At 32.4% G+C, this 21,156-nt stretch overlaps 3 protein-coding genes across 4 annotated transcripts; 2 read left to right on the top strand and 1 right to left on the bottom strand.

The window, feature by feature from the left end:
- The first annotated feature begins 4,466 nt into the window (after positions 1-4,466).
- Positions 4,467-7,453, top strand: LOC141711524 (uncharacterized). Its single transcript, XM_074513999.1, has 2 exons — positions 4,467-4,946; positions 7,010-7,453. Exons 1-2 carry the CDS (start codon positions 4,707-4,709, stop codon positions 7,280-7,282), a joined length of 513 nt encoding a protein of 170 aa, XP_074370100.1. The 5' UTR covers positions 4,467-4,706; the 3' UTR covers positions 7,283-7,453.
- An 806-nt stretch (positions 7,454-8,259) lies between these two features.
- LOC141711523 (protein THYLAKOID FORMATION1, chloroplastic-like) lies at positions 8,260-12,423 on the top strand. The gene is made up of 5 exons (XM_074513998.1): positions 8,260-8,641; positions 9,297-9,564; positions 10,214-10,430; positions 11,439-11,554; positions 12,127-12,423. The coding sequence occupies exons 1-5, from the start codon at positions 8,434-8,436 to the stop codon at positions 12,218-12,220; spliced, it is 903 nt and encodes a 300-aa protein (XP_074370099.1). The 5' UTR covers positions 8,260-8,433; the 3' UTR covers positions 12,221-12,423.
- LOC141711522 (diacylglycerol kinase 5-like) lies at positions 12,148-20,847 on the bottom strand. 2 transcript variants are annotated; one of them, XM_074513996.1, is made up of 13 exons: positions 20,719-20,846; positions 19,160-19,390; positions 18,943-19,065; positions 18,722-18,850; positions 18,154-18,239; positions 17,798-17,921; positions 17,566-17,614; positions 16,781-16,863; positions 15,727-15,794; positions 14,974-15,048; positions 13,655-13,742; positions 13,395-13,511; positions 12,148-13,106 (listed from the first exon to the last, which is right to left on the bottom strand). In XM_074513996.1, the coding sequence occupies exons 2-13, from the start codon at positions 19,352-19,354 to the stop codon at positions 12,774-12,776; spliced, it is 1,470 nt and encodes a 489-aa protein (XP_074370097.1). In that variant the 5' UTR covers positions 19,355-19,390; positions 20,719-20,846; the 3' UTR covers positions 12,148-12,773. The 2 variants fall into 2 exon arrangements, with proteins under 2 accessions (XP_074370097.1, XP_074370098.1); XM_074513997.1 differs by having other exon boundaries at positions 12,606-13,106; positions 19,160-19,375; positions 20,719-20,847.
- Positions 20,848-21,156: the final 309 nt, after the last annotated feature.

Raw genomic sequence — 21,156 nt, 5'->3', positions numbered from 1 at the left:
TTTTAGTTACCTGAAATTGCGAAAATTTATCGAGGTCACTTTAAGTTGCAGAAAATTGATTTTTTTGTAAAAAATGATTTTTTTATATTTTTTAATAAAATGAATATATTTTTACAAATAATATAATAATTTAAACTTGGGTATTTTTCAAAAAAAAAAATAAACCCCCCCCCAAAATCTATTTAGTTATTTTATATGAATGATCTTATTCAACAATTTATAAAATACTAGTACCTTATAACTCGTGCGATACACGGTTTTTAAAAATTATCTTTTTTATTTTTTATTTTTTGAATGTATATATATATATATCGTTATGTCTAATCTTGTTGCAATATTATTTTTGTTTTTGGTAGTTATAATGGAATTGTTGCAACAAATATATATATATATATATATAGGGCCCTATTCACAGCCATAGTTAAATAGGCACTTCTTACAACCAACAAATCAGTATCGATGATACGGTAAACAGAAGGCTGGGATCCTCTACTGCCGCGATGTTTCATTGCGACAGCCGCAATGAAATATTGTGGTAGTGGCCCACACACTTCATTTCCCTTTTTGCCATTTTTCTATATTAATTCATTTATCAATGCTTTTTTATCTACATAAATATTAATTTAATAAGATATTATTCTTAATATTTCTGATTAAAGATTGTATATTAAAAAATACTATAAAATATTTTTATAATATTATTAAATATTATATTTAATATTTAATATTCAATATTTTAAAAGTATTGAAACTTTAAAATAAAATTAATATATTCAAATATTTAATAATAAATATTAAAATAATAAAGGAAAATATTTTGATATTTAAATATTTTAATTATTCAATATTTTTAATAATAAATGGAAATATTTGAATATTTGAAAATATTAATAATATTAAATATTATATCGAATATCAAATAAACATGAACCTACTACCGCAATGTTTCATTTCGGAAGCCGCGGTGAAACATTGCGGTAGTCGTTTTTCTTTACACACAGACACACGCAGAAACTACCATTATACCCGACCCAACCCAGAAACAAACACAAAATACAAGCGATCGAAAGCGATTTCAGCAAAATCAAACAGCTCGTGATATCTTCTTTAATCAAGCAGCTTTGTTCTATCTCTCATACATTCTTATATCTCTCTTACCTTTCTCTCTCGTATATTCTTGTATCTCTCTCACCCCCATCTCTCTCTTCATCAATCATTTGGAAGAAGATTAGAAATAAGCCACTTAGAAACAACCCACTAAGAGGCTTCTAATCTTTACTTGAGGTGATTATCTTCCCATTATTATTTATAATTGTTCTTGTTAATTGTTTTGGGAGTAAACTGAATTGAATTATTAAGGGGGTTTGTTAATTTATTCCTATTTGTTATAATTCTTGAAATTTGAATCTGGAAATTGTGATTCTTTTTTGTGTTTTCAATTATAAAATGATGACTTTGAAGGTGGGTTGTCTGTTATTACTTTGATTTAGGTTCAAAATTTTATCTTTTTATGCGGCACTTGTGTAATTGTGTGTATTCAATATATCCAATATTGATTTTGACCCTTTTCTTGAGCTAATTAATTGTTTTTTTTCTAAGCATACTGAATTTGATAAGAATGTGGATTAAAAGAGGATTTTATAATGTCGAATTATATAAAGCTATCTGTCTTTCAGGTTTGGGTTCTATTGGTTGTTGGGTCCCTTGTATTCTTGTTGATTACGGATAATTTACCAATATTTCTTGAAGGTGATAGAATTCAATTTTAATTAATTATGATTTATGGGATTTAGAGTAAAAAGAGCATAACTTGGTAGTGTTAATGGAGGTCTGAGTTGATATTTCCATACTAATTTTATGTGTTGTGCGGATATAATTATAGGTTTTGTCTTCCCGTGATGGTAGACAATACCTATAATGGTAGAGATTCTCTGAGTACAATTTGTTCAATACTTCGATACGTTATGCGGTGTTTATTTTGTATGTACCTGGAAGTAAGCTTGGTCAGGTAATTTATTTGGTTGTTCAGTTCAATTAGTTCTAACTTATTAACAAACATATTATATAGTATGAGTCCAGTCTTGCTAAATGTGTGTGACTATCTTTTGTGTAATAAGCTCTTTTAACCCTTATAATTTTGACATGTCATCTTAGTTTATTTAGTAATGATTTGCACTTTTGTTGCGGAAAGGTTTCATCAATTTATTAATTTTTATATGAAAGCATTAATAACAGTTAATAAAATCTGATTGTTAAGGAAAAGATTTATAAACTGAGTCCTTTGATGCAAATATTTTTTTTTGTAAGATTGTCAGGTGGTTGTTTACTAGGAAAACTCTCTTTTAAGTGCATACGAAATTACTTTGTCTTGGCTAGCTTGGAGGATTTTTATATAGTACAGATTAATTGTGAGGCGGTGGATAAAGAGCGGGTAATTTAGTTATTGGACATTATAATATTTGAAAACTATTTAAATTAAAATATGAACTAAATGGTACTAATTATAATAGTGATTAGGTTTAATTTCCATCGTTTAGTAAATAATTCAAATTAAAATGAAAAATAAACATTATTCATGTCAAATGTCCTTCACTTAAGTGTAATTTGAATTGGTAAGGTTTTATTTCCCTAGTGTAATTGTAATTTGAATTTACTATATATAATTTTTAATATTTTGATTTATTGAGTAAATAATTTGAATAAAAATAAACTCGATTCTACTATAGTCACTTTAAACTTTTTCATTAAATTTCAATGATTTTTTAAATAAAAATTGTGTAACGTTACTTTTTAACTTGGTAATTAAAATTTGTAACTATATATTATCAAAATAAAATAAATTATATATTTTTAAATAATAATTCTTCACGATTATATAAGAGAGTTATTCATGGAATGAAACTATATATATAGAGTTTTACTCCAATACAAACTAAATTAAAATACGTAATACCACACCCAATTTAAATATACCCTCCCACAGACAATTCCACATAATTCCCCCATTTTTAATTGAATTTTTCCCGTTAATTGGTGAACTCTTTTTAAAATCTCTTCACTGTATTTTTTCTACATCCTCCAACAATTAGTATGAATACCATATTGATATATTTCGGCAATAAATTACTAATTATGCCTACGAAAATCACTAAAATCTACTGGTTTCTAGAATTGTATTGATTTGAGCTTAATGATTCAGGTAAGCTTAAATATTGACTTGTCGTCAAAATATAGCAAATATGCTATGCAAATTGATGCTATTTTTAAAACAAAAATTAACCGACTAATGGGAAAAGTCAAATTAAAAACGATGGGGAATATATATATATATAAATATGTGCAAATGGAGGAGAGAGAAAATGATTAAACATGTGGCTGCTATTAGTTTGTAGTTTGAAGTTTGTATTCTAATATTGGTTTGTATTTAAACACTTGTCTATATATATATTGAGAAATATAAAATAAATAACAATTACTCCCTCAATCTCAACCAATTGTTATCGTTTCTAAGACAGTGATCTCACACGCATTTTAAGATGAATATAAAATATAGTTCTATAATTTTTTTAAAATTTTATTTTTCCGAATAAAAGTAGAATGTTTAAACCTTTATTCAGATTTTTTTTATAAAAAAAGATTATAGAACTATATTTTTTATTCAACTTAAAATGCGTGCCACACACTTTCTTAGAAATAATAACCATTGGGAGGGACAGAAGAAGTATATATTATCAAGTTTTCTAATCATATTTTATTTACAGTTGTGATATTTACTCGTGGGTGTTTACCCCAAATATCACTATTTGGGGTAAAATGACCCTCAACGTCACTTTATCAAAATATGACCCCAAATGTCATTCTAAAATAGAGTTTCGTGTTATGTTTTTCTTTTTAATGAAAAACGGAGTTCCGTGTTTCATTTTCAATATTTTTTTTAGATTGAAAACATAACTTCAATTCATGTTTAGCGGGGCAAAACACAACTTCAAGATTAGTTTTCATATCAACTTATTTTGGATTTGCGTTTTGGTTTTGTTTTATTTTTTTTTTCCGTATCCCGAGAAAAACTCAGTTAGAATTTGCGTTTTTACGAAAAACTAAGTTTGAAACCCCGTTTTATATCCATAAACTAAAGATAAGACTGCGTTTTTGACCAAAACAATTTTTGAAATTGCGTTTTCATAAAAAACACAGTTTGAAACCAAACTTTTATAAAAAAACATAAAACGAAATTGCATTTTTCTTTTATTTTAAAAGAAAAATGAAACAAAGTTTACTGAACATGACTCCAAGATGCGTTTTGTTAGAGAAAAATTTTAAACCGCGTTTTCATTTATTTTGAAAAACTTCAACTGAAATCCGATTTTGAAGTGATATTTGGGGCCAACAATTTAAAAAGTGACATTGAGGGTCATTTCACCGAAAGTGATATTTGGGGTATTTTTTCTTTACACAGTTGCGTTTGGGATTAGACTCGGCGGTTTAGAAGTTAGATCCGGCTGAGTAAGTTTGAACAGAAAGAGACATTATAAAGAAAGGGACCGACCCGACGCCCAATTTTTGTTAACCCACCCAAAATCAAATTCATCACTTGAATCAACGTTACAACTACAAAATTTCTACAATCAAAAAACAAAACAATCAATTCAATTATATTAAAACATCCTCCTCAATTCGATTTCTAGGGTTTAATTAGTGTTCAATCAATGTCTTCTAAGCCGCTGGAAATGCAGCTAGTGCCGGCGCCGGAGAAGAGAGTGGCGGCGCTTCCGCCACGTCCTCCGGCGAATTCTTCGAGCGCGATTGTTGAGTATACTCCACCGGCGCCTAAGCCTGAGGATGAAGATATCGAAATCAAGCTTCGGAGAATTCTCGAGTGCGTTCCGGTTCGTGTTAGTAATACTTCTGGTAGTTCCGCTGGTTCTGGCTCCGGTGACTTCCATCAGGTATTCTGAACCTTTTAGTTTTGTACGTTTCGGAGAATTTTTATCGAGATTATTCGTTTATCGATGTTAGATATTCAGTGTTTAGGGTTTTAATCTAGTTTTAGTTGAGCTCTACAGACTACAGTGTTAAAAGTGGCTAAGGACTTAGGTGATAATCTGCGTAAACTTGACGGGATTGATTGTAGTAAAGTGTGATTGTAAAGCTGATATCTAGGGTGGATGGATTAAATTGGTTCTTTCAAGTGTTCGATATGAGTTCATTGAGCTACTTTGTAGATATTATAGGTATGCATAAGCTAATGTGCTAGAACAATTCTTAAGTGTTATTATCTGTTCCTTGTAAATTCGAGTTTAATTGTAAGACAACATATAATGAGTGGTATATATTGAGCACTTATATGATAGATAAATGTGGATCCTTCATTTCCATGTTCTGAAATTGCAATTTTTTACTCCTCTAGTTTGACATTATAATTTTTTTCGAGGAATCGGACTGGAGAATAAGGATCGGTTACTCAGATTATACTTGTCCAGTAGTGGGGTATAACTGTTGTGGCTTCTTTTTAAGATTAATTTTTTGGTGGAATATGCACTGCAAAGCAGAGGCTAAAACTATATAAACCTACAGACCTGAATTTTACACAAAAGTTGTTAACTGATATTCGTGATTACTTAAGCTCATAATTGTAATTAGGCTGAATAGTCATTTGAAACATATGCACGCTGATGTTATGAAGAACAAGCCACAGCTGCTTGTTCTTAACTGTATTTGTAAACATTAGTTTAGATATTTGAGGTGGATGGATTAAATTGGTTATTGTAAGTGTTCAATACTAGTTGATTGAGCTACTTTGTCTAATTTCTGAATATAAATATTTGAGATATGCATATGTCGATGTGCTAGAACGGATTCTTAAGTATTTTTGTTCTTTGTACAATCGAGTTTAATCGTAGGGCAACATATAACGAGTTGTAAATATTAAAGGTTAGAAATGGAGCAGTTTCATGATAGATAGATGGGGACTGGTTGTTTCCATATATTGTAACTGCGGGTTTTTTACATCTTCAGTTATACTTTATAATTTTTTTATGAAGAATTGAAGTGGAGAATAAGGATTAGGTACTCACGTATCACTTATCTAGTAGGGTATAAATGTGGTTTCCTTGTAAGATTAAGTTTTTGGCAGAAAATGCATCGCAAAGAGAGGTTGAAACTATATAAACCTACAGACCTGAATGGTACACAGAAGTTGTTAATTGTATTTTATTGATTACTTAAACTCATCATTCTAATTGGGCTGCAATGTACTAAGTCATGAGAAACATATTCACTCTAATGTCATGCAGAACGGACCATAGCTACTTGTTCTTAATAGTACTAGGATACACTACTTTAGATTTTCTTGGGAATGGGAATAATATGAAAAAATAAAATGTTAAATATAGCCTGTGTCATATCTATGTAATTGCTTTGTTTTACTACCTGAGCTAGGACATAACATATAATGGTTAGATACATAGATATAAGTAACTACATTCTGAAACATCAGGTGTAAATATCGCTTTAGCAAGTATGGACACTATATATTTAGACTTGTTAAATAAGTTCATCTTGGCAACTGAGAAAGTATGAAATGTGTTAAATGTGCTTAGGGTGTGTATATACTATATATAAAATGTGTTACCACCAAAATTTGAAGTTGAGTGAGGGCAAAAGTCTCTAAGCGCCAGGACATGAACTGTTTCGATAGTTTTAAAGTGTGTATATAAACCATATTTGTAAAGCAATTGTGATTGATTGCATTGCTGCGAGGACATGAACTATTTTGAAAATTTCTTGGGTTTGGTAGACATGACCTGTAGAGGAATTTCTGAGCATCTTCAAAACTATGAAATTTCATTGACAAAGAGAGAAAGAAAAAACTGCATGTATATGAACTTTCTTTTGTGAATTTAGTGCAGGGAGTAGACCATTCCCATGTACTTACATTTTGAAAGTTCATAGCAATATTATAGTCCTAGCAATATTATAGTCCTTTTACCTGAAACTTCTCTTCGTACAGTATCGGCAAATGAGGAGAAAGGAGCAAGATCGACTTGCACGGATGGATGTTGACTATCAGAGAAAGAAGGAAGAGGCAGAGTTTATGTTAAGAAGGGAGGAAAGGTTAAAAGCTGCAGAAGAGCGCACAGCGAAGAAGCGTTTGAAACGACAAAAGAAAAAACAAAGGAAGCAAGAGAATAAGAAGATTAAATTGGAAAACAATGGAGAGCAGCAGCATCAGGAACAGGAAGCTTCAGATGTCAATGAAAGCTCTGAAAATGAAGCTGCATAGTCATGCTCATATAGTCATATACAAATGCATGCCTTTCGAGAAGTTAGAACGTTAGCAATAGATAATCCCATGATCCTGTATTCCAACTTCTACTTTCTTGTCACTGTTTCTAGGATATGATTTTGTCTCTGTTTTCATTTGATGAAAATATTAGTAAAAACTTTTATACAATTTTATGTTATTATTGCTATCCTCACTTTCTGCAACAAACAAACTCTATACAGTTTTGTCTTTGTGCTTTAATTTATACAACAAGGTGATGAAAGAGCTAGCCAATTTGGCTAGAATGGGCAGAGGAGAATGAAAATTTAACTAGTTAGTTTTTTGTAACTGTTTAACTAGTCAATTCCCAGCACTCTTAAAAATGCTGTAACAATAATAGGTAGGTTTGAGTTCGATTATCGCTCAATTCAACATTTATTTACAATTAATACTTAGAAAAGAAAAAGGAGAGAGATGTATAATTTGGTATGTTTTTTTTTTGTTGGTTTGGTTATCCTCAATTACGACCGTCGGATCTTTTTAATCAAGTGATCAGGACCGTTAGATTCAAATACTAAAAGAATATACACTACTCAAATTCTCATGTTCGAACCCCGTCAATAACGAATATTTATATTATTATTTATACAATATTAAAACTCCCAGGTTCGAATCCAACCAACAACAAATATTTATATTATTATTTATATTTTATCAAGATTCATGTTCGAATCCCTGCAATAACAAATATTTATATTATTATTTATAAATATACTAATAAGGTAATGATTAAAAAGAAATTTATTATAATTTTAAATAATATAAAAATATTAATGAAGACATGTGTATCGTAAAACTAGTTGTAGTAGAAGTAGTAATTGGTTTATAGGAAGGAATTTGGATCAACCACAAAAAAAAACAGCCTACGTGTGAAATCCAGAGTGGCTAAGACCCAAAACCAATAGATTTGGCCTGGATAAGCCACTCCCTTTATTACAACCTCTCAACCTTTTTTCTCATTTTCCCTTTCTCTTACAAATTTTTCATCAGTTTTGCCTTGCTTGCTTCACTATGAATAATGTGCACTCCACTGTCTGAACTCTAATCTCCCTAAACTCAACCACACACATATTTAAATACACATATAATATCATTTGTAAGTGAAAGTAATGGCAGCTGTAACTTCACTCTCGTTTGCTAAACTTACTAGTCAATCTTCTTCTGACAGGAAACTCTCTGTTTCATCTACTCATTTGGTTTCTAATTTTGATGCATGTCGGTTTCGTTTAAATCAGTCCTGTGATATGATCGGTGTTCGAGTTTCTACTCATTCGAGTTCCTCACGTTTGGTTGTTCGTTGCATGTCTTCTTCAACAGGTACTACTAGCATTTATTTTGTACATTTTGATTTACTTGTTAACATCACTTACTTTAGATTTCATTATTAATTAGTTATTTTCGTTTTTTGATTGTGAATTCGAGCTTCGGACTAATCCTAGCTTCATTTAGCCAGTATTAAATGTTTTGTTAGTTGATTTATAGCTATTGTAAATTTGATCTGTTCTAGACTTCTTGTATGAAAAAGGTTTGATTGATTTTATCACTGCTGTTTCAAATTAGATTCTGTGGTACATTGGATAATTTGTTGAAGTACTATAACCATTAAGCTGTTTGTGTTTACAAGCTTTGTATTACAGAATTGAACATGAATTATCTTATCCTATTTATAGGAAAAATGCATGACAATTCATAATCTTATCTATGATGTAAATTAAGTTAAACCAATGATCAATTCACAAATTTCAAATATAAGTAATGTTTTAAAAAGAAAATGGATTTGGATGTGATCTGGACAAGGACTAGGAGATAAATAGCGGTCAATAATGCATGAAGTTATGGAGTAACAGCAATAATGCATTAAGATTGTGTTCTGCACAGGCTTACAGGGTACAGCTTGTTGATTTTCAGTAATTTTGGGTGTAATGTATAATGTCTGTCTGAGTTATCATCTAAATCTATGTAATGTCTTCAGATGTACCCACTGTGTCTCAAACAAAAGCCAATTTCCTTCAGGCCTATAAGCGACCAATTCCAAGTATCTACAATACTGTGCTGCAAGAGCTAATAGTGCAGCATCATCTGATGAGGTACAAGAGGACGCATTGTTATGATGCAGTATTTGCACTCGGTTTTGTGACGGTGTATGATCGACTTATGGAAGGGTATCCAAGTGATGAGGATCGGGAGGCTATCTTCAGGGCATATATTAAGGCACTACAGGAAGAGCCGGAGCAATACAGGCCTGTCTACTTTCTTGACTATTTCTTTTGTAATTTTCTTCTGCTATTCGCCCTTTAATGCTGGTCTCACTTGCACTGATCAACTGGTAAATGGTAATAGAGTAGTACTTTTTTAATTATCCACCCCTGAAACAAGAAATAGAACTTCTCAGTCCTTATTGGTATTTTGTAAGCATTAGGCTGAGGTAAGTGCTTCTTAGGTGGTCATACTCATACAGTAATCAGAATTGCTTTTTAGGTGGTTATACAGTATTGAGAAGTGCTAGTTAGGTAGTTATACACATTATCAGAACTCGAAAGTATTCGTAGACACAGCATTGAGATAATTTCTGGGTTCTTATCTCGAATTAAATGGGGACGGGGTCTATCCTCCATTACATCTTGTCTTTCCTTTCCTTTATATGCATAAAAAAATGTCCCTCTCTTTTGGCTTTTGGTTGTTGATATTGAACCTTCCAGTTATGATTAGTATTTCCTGATGTACTAGCATCGGGTAGCACTTAGAAGGACTCCAGGGCTTCTAACAAAATCAGTATTTCCTAATTGCTAAATTATAGTAACATCTACTGCATTAAAATTAAATTTTAGTCCGTGGAATTCTTTAGTGACCCCTACTTATAATAATCTTGAGCCAAATTAAATATTGCAGGAGCGATGCACAAAAACTTGAAGAATGGGCTCGTTCTCAGACTGCCAGTACATTGGTTGATTTTTCTACAAAAGAGGGAGATGTTGAAAGCATTTTGAAGGATATTTCAGAAAGGGCTAGGACTAAAGAAAGCTTTAGTTACAGTCGGTTCTTTGCCATCGGCCTTTTCCGCCTTCTTGAATTGGCAAATGGAACAGAACCCACCATTTTAGAAAAGGTAGCACTCATGCTCTAAACTGTTGAAATATCCACATATTAATAGTTTGCAGTAGCGAACTGCTGAAATGATCTTCTACCTCTTTCAAGAGTTATATATATTGTGAGAAGTTATATTAGTTTCTACTAATCCGAAGACCAGAGTGTGCCTGTGGGGTATGTACATTTTAAGGGTAGGGGGTGGATATCCTAAAACTTATAGGTGACCTATGGTTCCAACTTCCATTTGATGTGAGCTAATTTCCACCATTGACTTCAAACATCCTATGCTCTCCTGTACTTTTTAATTGATCTCGGGATGTTTAGGTCGGTTGATGACTAGGCATGGGCAGGCTTCGGTAATTGTCTTATATTTTCATTGCCTCAGCAGTGTATGATATAATGTACTTTATATTCCATAAGAACCAAACACGACCAGTGATGTGATGTATTCCGTTGATGTCTGAATTTATCAACCATGTGTTTGGACAAATAAATTTGCAGTTGAATACTGAGGTTTTAAACTTTTAGTTATTTTATTGTTGCGAAGTCACTAAATCTAAGGGGATGTATAAATTTTAAATAAGTAGGTATAGGAAAGAATCTAGAGGAAATGGATGATCAGGAGACCTCCAGCTTAATGTGACTGATCGGTAAGCTCAAATGTCTGGATTTAGGAACTAGTAAGTCAATTGATATACCCATGCCTCATAATTATGGTCACAAAAAAGATCATCTGTGGTGCAGCCAGAGATAGGTCTACGGATTCGGTCTGTGGTGCAGCCTACAAAGATTTTCTATCAACCAATAAGTATCTGGAGCAGAAAACCGGAATACTTAAGAATAACAGATATCACCCCCCCCCCCAAACCAAAGCTCTCAGTTCCTGCAACAAAATTAAATTGCATCACGTGACCCTGCTGATTTTTCTGTAAAACCAAATTTACTACTGTTTAAATCCAAATTTAAACACTCTCTGTACATGTTCCTGATTTATTTGGATATTTAACTCTTTCGATTGGTGTTACAGCTATGTGCAGCGCTAAATATAGACAAAAGAAGTGTTGATCGCGATCTTGATGTATACCGTAATCTTCTCACAAAGTTGGTTCAAGCAAAGGAGCTTTTAAAGGAATATGTAGAAAGGTACCTTTTGATATCCCTCCTAATCAATCTTAATTACTTTTGTTTCATGTTACTCTTGAACTTAATACTGTTTTTCACCTAATAAGATGTTAAACACACACTCCACGCACAGGCTAATCAGTGGTCTTCAGTTCCAAGCATTCTGATATAAATAACAAGTCACTGAGTCGTCCATAATGCTCGAATCATTCTTTCATATATTTTTTCTATATTTTATCATTTTAACAAGTATATTTTCATACTATTTTGCTTCACAAAGAACACGTGCCTTTCCGCACTTGGTTTTAAAATTATTTGATTGGTGTATGCTTTGTGTGTGCAATTTTTCCCTCTGGCCATCTTTTATGCAGTAGTTTCTGGGTCTTAGTCTTATCAACCAGACGTTTTCAGAAATATTCTATTCAGTTCTGTACTGATGAGGTCCTGTGTACGATAAGTCCCATGTTCGATTCCCCCCTCCCTTTATAATTTGTACAGGCGTTGTGGCTCATTTGCATAAAAAAATCAGTTCTGTTAGTCGTGAACTTTCCTGAAAACCTTGGCATTCTTAAAAATTCTTTTCTGTCTTGCAGAGAAAAGAAAAAAGCGGAAGAAAGAACAGGATCACCAACAGCCAACGAGGCTGTTACAAAATGCTTGGGGGAATACCAACACGGTGGATTATAAATCTAGTTTCAGTTTCCATGGCCAGTTTTTACTAGATATGTAAAGTACTACTACTAGGCCCTGCTTAAGTATTTTACATTGATAGAGCTGGGGAATCAGAAGCTCCTGTTTCAGCAGCTTATCTATACGGAGTCCAATTTTTGTTTGTATACCTATGCAGAATTGCAATCGAAAGATATTTTAATTCTGAGATGTTAACTTGATTTGCAATCGTCGTTGACAGTTGCCTATTGTAACATTCAAAAATCAAAAGTGTTGCCCTTTATAATTCTCAAAACAACCAAAATTCGAGGTCTAACCTGTTTTTTTGCCGAGATGAATAGGGATTGCTTCAATTCGAAAAAGAATTAACCGAAAGGCACAGAACTAATAGCTTTCCTGAAGGTGCACAATTCCAGAGAATAATTTATAAATCTGTAGAGAATTACATTAGTTGCAAACCTAATCAAAATATGAAGTTGCTCTTGTACTCCCCAATCAAATAACAAGTTTTCAATAATCATTGTCATTAATGGAATCAATCGTATAAAATAGACCAATCATCACGACAGGCTTAACTGAGATGTGAAATATCAACCTCGTCAGGGATCTTAAAAGTGTCAGCAGCACCAAATTTTCTACCTTCCTCGTCAACTGCATCATCTGCATCATCGCTATCGTTGTCGTCCTCAGCATCATGATCATCCTTTTTAGGAGTTGAAGGGTCGTAGACACTCTTTGATTTGCATCCGGGGGTTGCAAGCATCTTGACCTGATGTAAATGCGAGATTTCCACCACAACAGTGTCATCATCACTTGGCAGAGGTTGTTTCCAGGGTTCGCCATCAATTCTCATATATGTTTCACTTGCTGCACCTTTATGAAATTCAAACTTCACCCTGCGGGCCTGAGGAAATAACAAACTGCATTTATTTAGTTAACACGTTTGTGTAATAGCTGAATGGTATGATCTGAGCCACTCTGCCACTGTACCAAGCAATAAAGCCAACTATGAAATTATTTTATGGCACTACAAAACTTAACACAGGTTAGTGTCAACTAGACAAAATATTGATGGGTCACTTTATCAAGGTGTTCGAGCTTTGACATAGTAATTGTAATTATTTTAATATTGCTAAATTTAGCAAAAGAAGGTTTAGATAATAACTAATTCATTGAAAGTTTGATTACAAACCTGGGCAAGACGAGTCCCGTGCCCCTTTGGTGCAAGTAAAACAAGTCCATGCCATGCATCCTTAAAACCAACAATCTCAATAAGGCCATCATCGACATATGGTGGAGTCAGCTCTCTCTGTAAGTCATGTCCGAGTGAGGATAATTTCATCACAGAAGTGTAAACACCAACTAAAAGTATCGTATATAATATATAGATCTTATATTTATGTAAATATATAGAAGGAATAGAGCACATGAGCTATTGAATGGAGTACGAACATCACGAGCTCTAAGCTTGTTTGGAGTTCCCCATGGATTTAGTCCACCGGAGAAGCTAGGCAAGTTGAGGCATATGATTGACCTGATGCTAGACATTGAAAATGAAATCATTTAGAGATAATGCATGACACAACTATTGAGAAATTCCAAAACAAGTAGCTTTTCAAATTGTATACCCCTATAATTTTTACAAGTCAGCGGTACAGCCAGTAAATAGAAGATCCAGAAGTGGCCATGCGTTGGAGTGAAACAAAGATTATCCACAATACAAACGCTACCCGAACCAGTTTTTCTTTTAGCACTGAAAATTAAATGATAAAAAGCTTTTTTTTGCATATAAAATATCTCATAGAAATAATAGTGATTAATAATTGTGGTTAGACTCTTACACTACTACATGACAACATGGCAACTCGGACTGAAACATACCCGACCAACTCTATGAAAGCATTAAAACCGACCACACTGACCAAACAGTCAGCTTTATATGGGCCCCAAATGGCTAACCCAACTCCCGTCACGTCACCTGTTGAACATAGGTCCCTAAACCAACCACCTCGACCAAGACTTTAGTAATATGCATTTTTTTTATCGTAAATACAATTATTTTTTAACAGGAGAGAAAACATCAAATAAAGATGGAGTAATAACTTACTGTCTTTCTTTCACAATAGCAATCTCATTTCAACAAAAATCCAAGAACTGACAAGTGAGAAACAATTTATAAAATCTAAAAAATTATCATCATAGCTATATAATCACGCCTCAACCACCACCATTTGGTACTATGGATGGTTATGAAATGATAATACATACTCTTGAAAAAAATTTACAAACAAGCCTTTCTTGTTAAGAAAATGTATAACCTTCAAATCTGAAAATATAATAGACATTAGCTCAAAACAGTACTTTTAAAATTTCAACGCACTTGTCAATTTCCCCCCTTCCCCTTTGGTGGTGTTCTCTGCTTTACAGAACCGGTATATTATGCTCTAAAAAATTGACAGTTATGTAATACTGAAACATACTAGGACAGCAAAGAAAAAATTGTTCACATAGATTACTTATGTCCTATTGGTAATAGTGAAAAGAATGGAGAGTTATCAAGGAATTAAAGGTGAAAGGATCGGACGATATAGACAAAAAGGAAATGACATTTGAAAAGATGAGGTATAGGATGAAGAAAAAAGTAAAGAATTACCAAACATCCTTACCATTAAATTAGCTAACTATGTTTCCAATACAACGAACTAATTGTTTGTAGATAAAAATAGATATTAATACATAATCAAGTATAAAACAACAAACAGATGACTTACTAGTGAGGTACTTTAAGCTCTTGCCATTCACCATTTTTTTTCATAATCATCACTTTAGCTAGCTGTGCAATATTCCTGCAACCATTTTAAACTGTACTATGAATGAAACAAACAAGCAACTAACTTTGCTGTTAGTTTGATTGCAGATAGAAGCTAGCGCGCTTGACCTAGCTCCAAGCCGTGTTAGCTAGAAATTGAATAACACGACACTAGCTAGTTTTTGAGTACGTTACAGCAAAAAACAATAAATTTGCGAAAATGCACTATAAGCTTTGACATCTTGATGTTGGAAATATATGAGTGAATGATAAAATTCGAAGCTAATAAACAATGAAATGTACTTTCTGTTGAAATTATTAATATATATAACTAAATAGTCAGAACCTGTAAACTGTTCATATCTCCATGTGGCTATTTATATGGGAGACTTAAAACCAGTACAAGGTTAGACAAAACATGTATAGAAACTTTCTTTGAAACTCAATAGTTAAGTTAAACATATAACGATTAATACTATATCCAAATTAAGTATTCTCAACGTGAAAAATGATAATAAACAAATCTGCATTTAACTAAATGCTAGATATCTAAGATGATAAATTACAGTCAATATTAGTCGAACATCTTTTTTATTGGTACATACAAATGAAATTTAGAGATATAACATATATTATCTTAATAATACATGTTTAAAAAAAATCTGACAATATGCAAGGAACCGATACTTTTACATTGTGACATATATATGCTTACCTTGAAGAAGGATGATGAAGACTTGCAGAAAACCATCCTTGGCTACCAACAAGCTTTGCATATGTTTTCTGAGAGCAGATAAACTACATACTTAAACCACAACGACAACTACATATATAAACAATTCAAGACATGCACAATAATCATAACCAAAAGTGTTCAGATATTCATTGACCTTCATGTTTTACACTGGCTACCAATCAACAGCCAGTTTTTGCAAAGGATATAATTTGTGGTCACCAATTAGAAGGGAAACAGGTCTTGATTATTATTAATTTATAATTAAACAGAGTTCCAAAAGTGTTAATAAAAAAAATATCACTTGGGGGTTGATATGATTATATGATCAACAGGGAGGTTGTGCTGCTACATAAGTTCTTTCCTTTGCGTATGGGAAAAACATAGATGCATGACACATGGTACTGGAAAAGAGGCACACATGTGTATTTATTAAAAAAAAAACTATTTTTAATTATAAGAGAAAACCCTTGCATTTATTTTAAAACACGGTTATTTAACACTTTTGGAGCAAGTTTTATCAACAAAACATCATTTGTCATGGATGTTGTTGAATGCCTGCTTTAACCTACATCTTTTAATAACAAATGCAATAAAGTAGTATTGAGTGTCACAGAATTGGATAATGGCCATAAACAAATAATGTGTGTAGTATTAACACACTGCCACTAATATTTATACCTAATAATTTTGGTAATTTTCTTTTTGATGCATTTTGGCTTGTTCACCTACTTTACATCTCTCAATTTTTTCAGGTAATGTTTACTTAATTATGTACTCCTGTCATATAACAATGATTGTACAACCACCAGAAGACCAGACATCAAACACCTGTCCTTGTATGACCTAAATTTTTTTTATGATGATGGCAACACCAAACAATGCTTCAAAATTTCACTGGTATTATATACAGACAGTGTATGTATATATTATTCTGTGTTCATGCCTTTGAAAAATGGCCAGAAAGAAACAAAAAACAGAACCAATGATTAGAAACATGTTTTCTGCACTTTATTAGCAAAAAAAACATAATAACCTGATTATTAAGCTGGTTTTTGAATTTTTCTGGATGGAGCTTTCTCTCAGAATGAAAAGCATAGGAAACTTGAGCATCCATTCCTGTCAATACGAAAACAATCATAAAATTTTAACAGAACTTACCAGAGTACGACTCTTGTATGACTTTTAAGTAGTTACAAGTAAGCAACTCGCCAATGAAATAATTTTGAATTTGAAAAGTTTTTTCATGAAGAAAATAGCTGGCAAACGAAACTATTACTGGTTGAAATCATTATGCTCTGCTATTAGTTCTATTATGTATGCAGTTCACTGTTCACACAATTATGGAAACACAGTTGATAAAGAGATGGCTAAGGCTAAATATCAATTTGAACCTACAAATACCCTTTCAAGATACAGAAAGTAACACTCAATCTTTTCTTTTGCATATATTCAACATCAATATTTCATTATGGAATTAGTAGAATGTTTACACTTCGAACCTTAACATTCAGATTTCCAAACACATTAACGTTAAAAGAGTGATAACAACACAAGGTTACAGTTACAAATTAAGATAAAATATTTGCTTACCTGTAAAATATTTTAGTTTTTTTTTCAGTTTTAGTCACAATGTCATGCAAGAAGCAAAGGTAATTTCTTGATATACTTTTCTCAATTATTATACAGTAAGCTCGATGCCTTCGGATAAAAAAAAGGTTTAATGCATAATTGTTTAATATTTAAAGGTTCATGATATATGCAATGCCTACCGCTATCAGTTGGTTACCATATGCAAAAATATGCAAAATATTGACTCACCCATGCTGAAGTAGTTCCAGAAGCCTCCACGAAATGTCGAACAACCTTCCTGAGAAATTAATTATATGTATACCCATAAAATAATGGCCAATATATAAGGAAACTATAAGGCATTTAAAGTCTTCATCACCTTTTTTTTTTCTTGAAAAAGTCTTCAATCAACTACAGAATTTTTATGATTTCCCAGGTACTTATTAAATCAACTGAGGGCAACAATAAGTAGTGACCGTACCCTGTTAAGATCGTCAGATGAAGACACTCGATGGAATGCATGCAAGGAATGTGGCAAGTCCAGGGGAGCAATAGGCTCACAAGCCCCTTCTTTTGGAGTTCTCATCCTCAGTAAAATGTGCCAGCTATTTTTTGAAATATAATAATATTTGTTTAAAAATCACATAAAGAAGACATTAAAGTAATATTTACCATATAACATTGATGATAAATCACAGATTCAATGTTTATTAAATATATCGGTAATCTATAAAAAATGATGATATTCCTTCGGTTACCTGGTTACATTCAAAACAACAAGAAGGCAACAAAGAAAAGGTAAACAATGATATAAAAGAATTTTCTGAACTGCCTGACCTGTCAACCTTCATTTCTTTTGCTCCCTTTACTTGACTAAGGAATGACAATACTGAATCGCGGTCTGTTCCTGGATTCTTCTTTCCCTGAAAATCATAAAACTAAGCACTTACTAAAAGAAAGAAAGAAAGAAAGTGATGGAACCCACTTGCAGTCGTAAAATATACAAATATACAGTATCTCATGACACAGAAAAATCCACATAGCTTGTGCCAAAGCTTGTAAAAGATGCAATAAAGAGTTGAAATTCAATCATTCATGTAAAACAGCTTCCGCCTTCCAGTTGACAGGAACTCATGAAAGACTAGTAAACAGAGAAACAATCTCAAAGCATTGTAGTATACAGTCTTTTTTATATAACAAATTTATAATTTTTGACAAGTATACGTAGTAATAAGTCCTGCGCATTAACATATTAGTATATCACCATGGTTGCCTACGGCTGTGCATATACACAAAAAATAACTTGAAGAATACAAAAATATAAATACAAAAGTACAACCAACCAACATATACTCAAAATTTTGACAGCCAATCGCTGTTATCAAGTTGACAATTTTATACATACCCATCCAAATGCAAAAGGGAGATTGTTTCCAGTTCCCAGGGGAACTGTTGCAATGGGTGGTGGACAGGATAACTTTAGATCACAAACAACCCCGAGCAGCCAGCCAGCTGTGCCATCCCCGCCTGCAACCTGATGACATACTTCAGGTCAAAAATTATCATGGAGAATAAATCTAATACATCAAGTATCCATTTTAAGCATATTTCTTTAGCCCAACTTACAATTATTCTTAGCCTCTCCTGAACTTTGAGGGCCAATTCATCTTTATTAGCCTTGAGTTTCTCCAGATTCAAAAAAAGCTTCCGTAACACTTTATCAGGAGTTTCTTCATTTAAGTCGTAAACCTAATTTAAATTGGCACAAAGCAAATACTGAGGTTGAAGCAAAGTCATATCCTCATGGAATTTTGTCAAAGTAATTCATATACGACAAAGAGACCTGGCTTGGATTCAAGACAGAACGATAAGTGACCAGAAGATCCCCACCCAACTGACCACCACTTCTAGAGTTGATGAATACCACTACAGGGCATGCAGGTACATGACGAAGATACTCACCCTTTGCGCCAGGAATAAGCAAGTAATCAGGGATGTGAAATTCTCTCAGAAAGTCTTCAGAATGAATATTTTCCATCTCTCCTGAACTGAATATAAACTGACCAAAGAAAATCTACGCAAATTAACAAAAAACAAACAAAAAGTTATAATTCAATCCTTCTTACTAAGGCTGCAGCGTATGATGTACGTAGGAATATGATTGTCACTAGACAAACAACAAACATAATTAAAAAACCAGACAGACAAACAAATATTTGAATTAAATAAATGGGGGGAGAGGACTCGAACCCGAGACCCCTCCCTAAACCAAGCCTTAATACCACGCTAAGTATTAGTTCATCTAAAATCGTAAGATCATCTTTTTTTCGTGGGATTATAGTATGAGACTATTTTCCGGGAAAATTAATCTCATCATAATTAAACCTAAGGATTGAATTATCCTATCTCATGTTTATTTTGAGGTATTAAGTTTAGGATTGGACTATAGTTCTTCAAAATTTTATCCATGTTTGTTTATAATCATGGGATTGGACTATTATCCTTCTAGAGGATTGCAATAGTTTCTCCCACTCCAACAAAACAAACAAGGGATCAGATAATTTAAAGGATTATAATATAATCCTTGGAATAATCTCAAATAAGTTTTTACACAACAAATGGAATTGAAAATTTCAAGGATTATAATCATATCCTACACTTAATACCATGAAAGAAACATGGGCAATGTTTTAGAGGAATGCCCCAACATAATCTTATACTATTCAACACTATGCTCTAACTAAAAAGTGGCAACATCACCCGTGCAGCACGGCCACACAAAATTTTCTTGTTTCTTACTTTTATACATTCGGAATTTCATTATATACAGGGATTCCGCACAAAATTATAAACTTGCCCTCCTAAAAACAATTCCGTGCCCCTAAAAAAATTACTAGATCCATCCCTGCTTTTCAGAGATAAATTAACCATACTCCATGTCAATAATCAACGAAATGCAAGCAAACAAATAAAAAACTGATCAATCCAATTTCGACAACCACAATCTGATCAAGACTCAAAAGCCCACTTTAGCTTCTCATATAAACAAAATCCTCTTCAAGAAATGTGCATAAGCTTCATAAATATATACATATTAGTATACACATTATGACAATCATCAAGAATTATGATCAAGAACCAAACTTTACAATGAGAAGCCAAAGCAATCATATAATGAATTAACACAAAATCATAATTAAAGATTATCTAAGCAAAAAAGATGCAAACTTGATTAGAATTTAGATTACAGACTTTTGGATCAGAGAAAAATCAAGAAAATGTTATCCAACCATGTCATTTATAAATACAAAACAAACATGTCTTGTGTATCTAAATTAAATATATTAAAATCAATATATATATAGAAATATAAAGAAGAAGAATAAGATTTGAAGGGTTAACCTGCAACAGTTGCTTCTCAGATCAGAAACTCTCTGCTTTCTTGCAGAACATAAAGATTTAAAAGATATGTCTGTATGTATGTAGAGTGCAGTGGCAAGATTCTATAATTGAATCATTCTGGTGGGCCGGGCTGGGCCCATTTGTTGTTTTTTAATTTTTTTTATAATGTCAAGTGTTGACTTTTATTACAAGTAAAGTGTATTTTAAAGTGGATGTTAAATTAAAAAAACAAATGACAGGTTGAGTCAAAATCTGGAGAAGAGCAAACAAGAGGTTTAAACCCCGTACTTTTCATTTTTTTACAGTTTTTTTTCACATGACACGTATTTTAAGACAACTATAAAATATATCTTCATAATTTATTTTTAATTTTTTTTTTATAAAAGTTTAAATATTATATTTTTATTTTAAAAAAAAATAAAAAAAAATTATGCAACT

Source organism: Apium graveolens, chromosome 3 (assembly GCF_009905375.1).
Source record: "Apium graveolens cultivar Ventura chromosome 3, ASM990537v1, whole genome shotgun sequence".
In the NCBI taxonomy this organism is placed as follows: domain Eukaryota; kingdom Viridiplantae; phylum Streptophyta; class Magnoliopsida; order Apiales; family Apiaceae; genus Apium; species Apium graveolens.
The sequence above is the reverse complement of the archived record's forward strand: the minus strand, read 5'-3'. Positions and strand labels throughout refer to the sequence as shown.

Excerpts from the sequence above, each read along its gene's own strand:
- LOC141711524 (XM_074513999.1), top strand. The coding sequence starts at position 4,707 with ATGTCTTCTAAGCCGCTGGAAATGCAGCTAGTGCCGGCGCCGGAGAAG. Across the intron at positions 4,947-7,009 it reads GCTCCGGTGACTTCCATCAG|TATCGGCAAATGAGGAGAAA; the intron begins GTATTCTGAACC and ends CTCTTCGTACAG.
- LOC141711523 (XM_074513998.1), top strand. The coding sequence starts at position 8,434 with ATGGCAGCTGTAACTTCACTCTCGTTTGCTAAACTTACTAGTCAATCT. Across the intron at positions 8,642-9,296 it reads TTGCATGTCTTCTTCAACAG|ATGTACCCACTGTGTCTCAA; the intron begins GTACTACTAGCA and ends TAATGTCTTCAG. Across the intron at positions 10,431-11,438 it reads AACCCACCATTTTAGAAAAG|CTATGTGCAGCGCTAAATAT; the intron begins GTAGCACTCATG and ends TTGGTGTTACAG.
- LOC141711522 (XM_074513997.1), bottom strand. The coding sequence starts at position 19,354 with ATGGAAAATATTCATTCTGAAGACTTTCTGAGAGAATTTCACATCCCT. Across the intron at positions 17,615-17,797 it reads CATCTGACGATCTTAACAGG|GAAGGTTGTTCGACATTTCG; the intron begins GTACGGTCACTA and ends TTAATTTCTCAG. Across the intron at positions 15,049-15,726 it reads CTTCATCATCCTTCTTCAAG|GAATATTGCACAGCTAGCTA; the intron begins GTAAGCATATAT and ends AAATGGTTGCAG.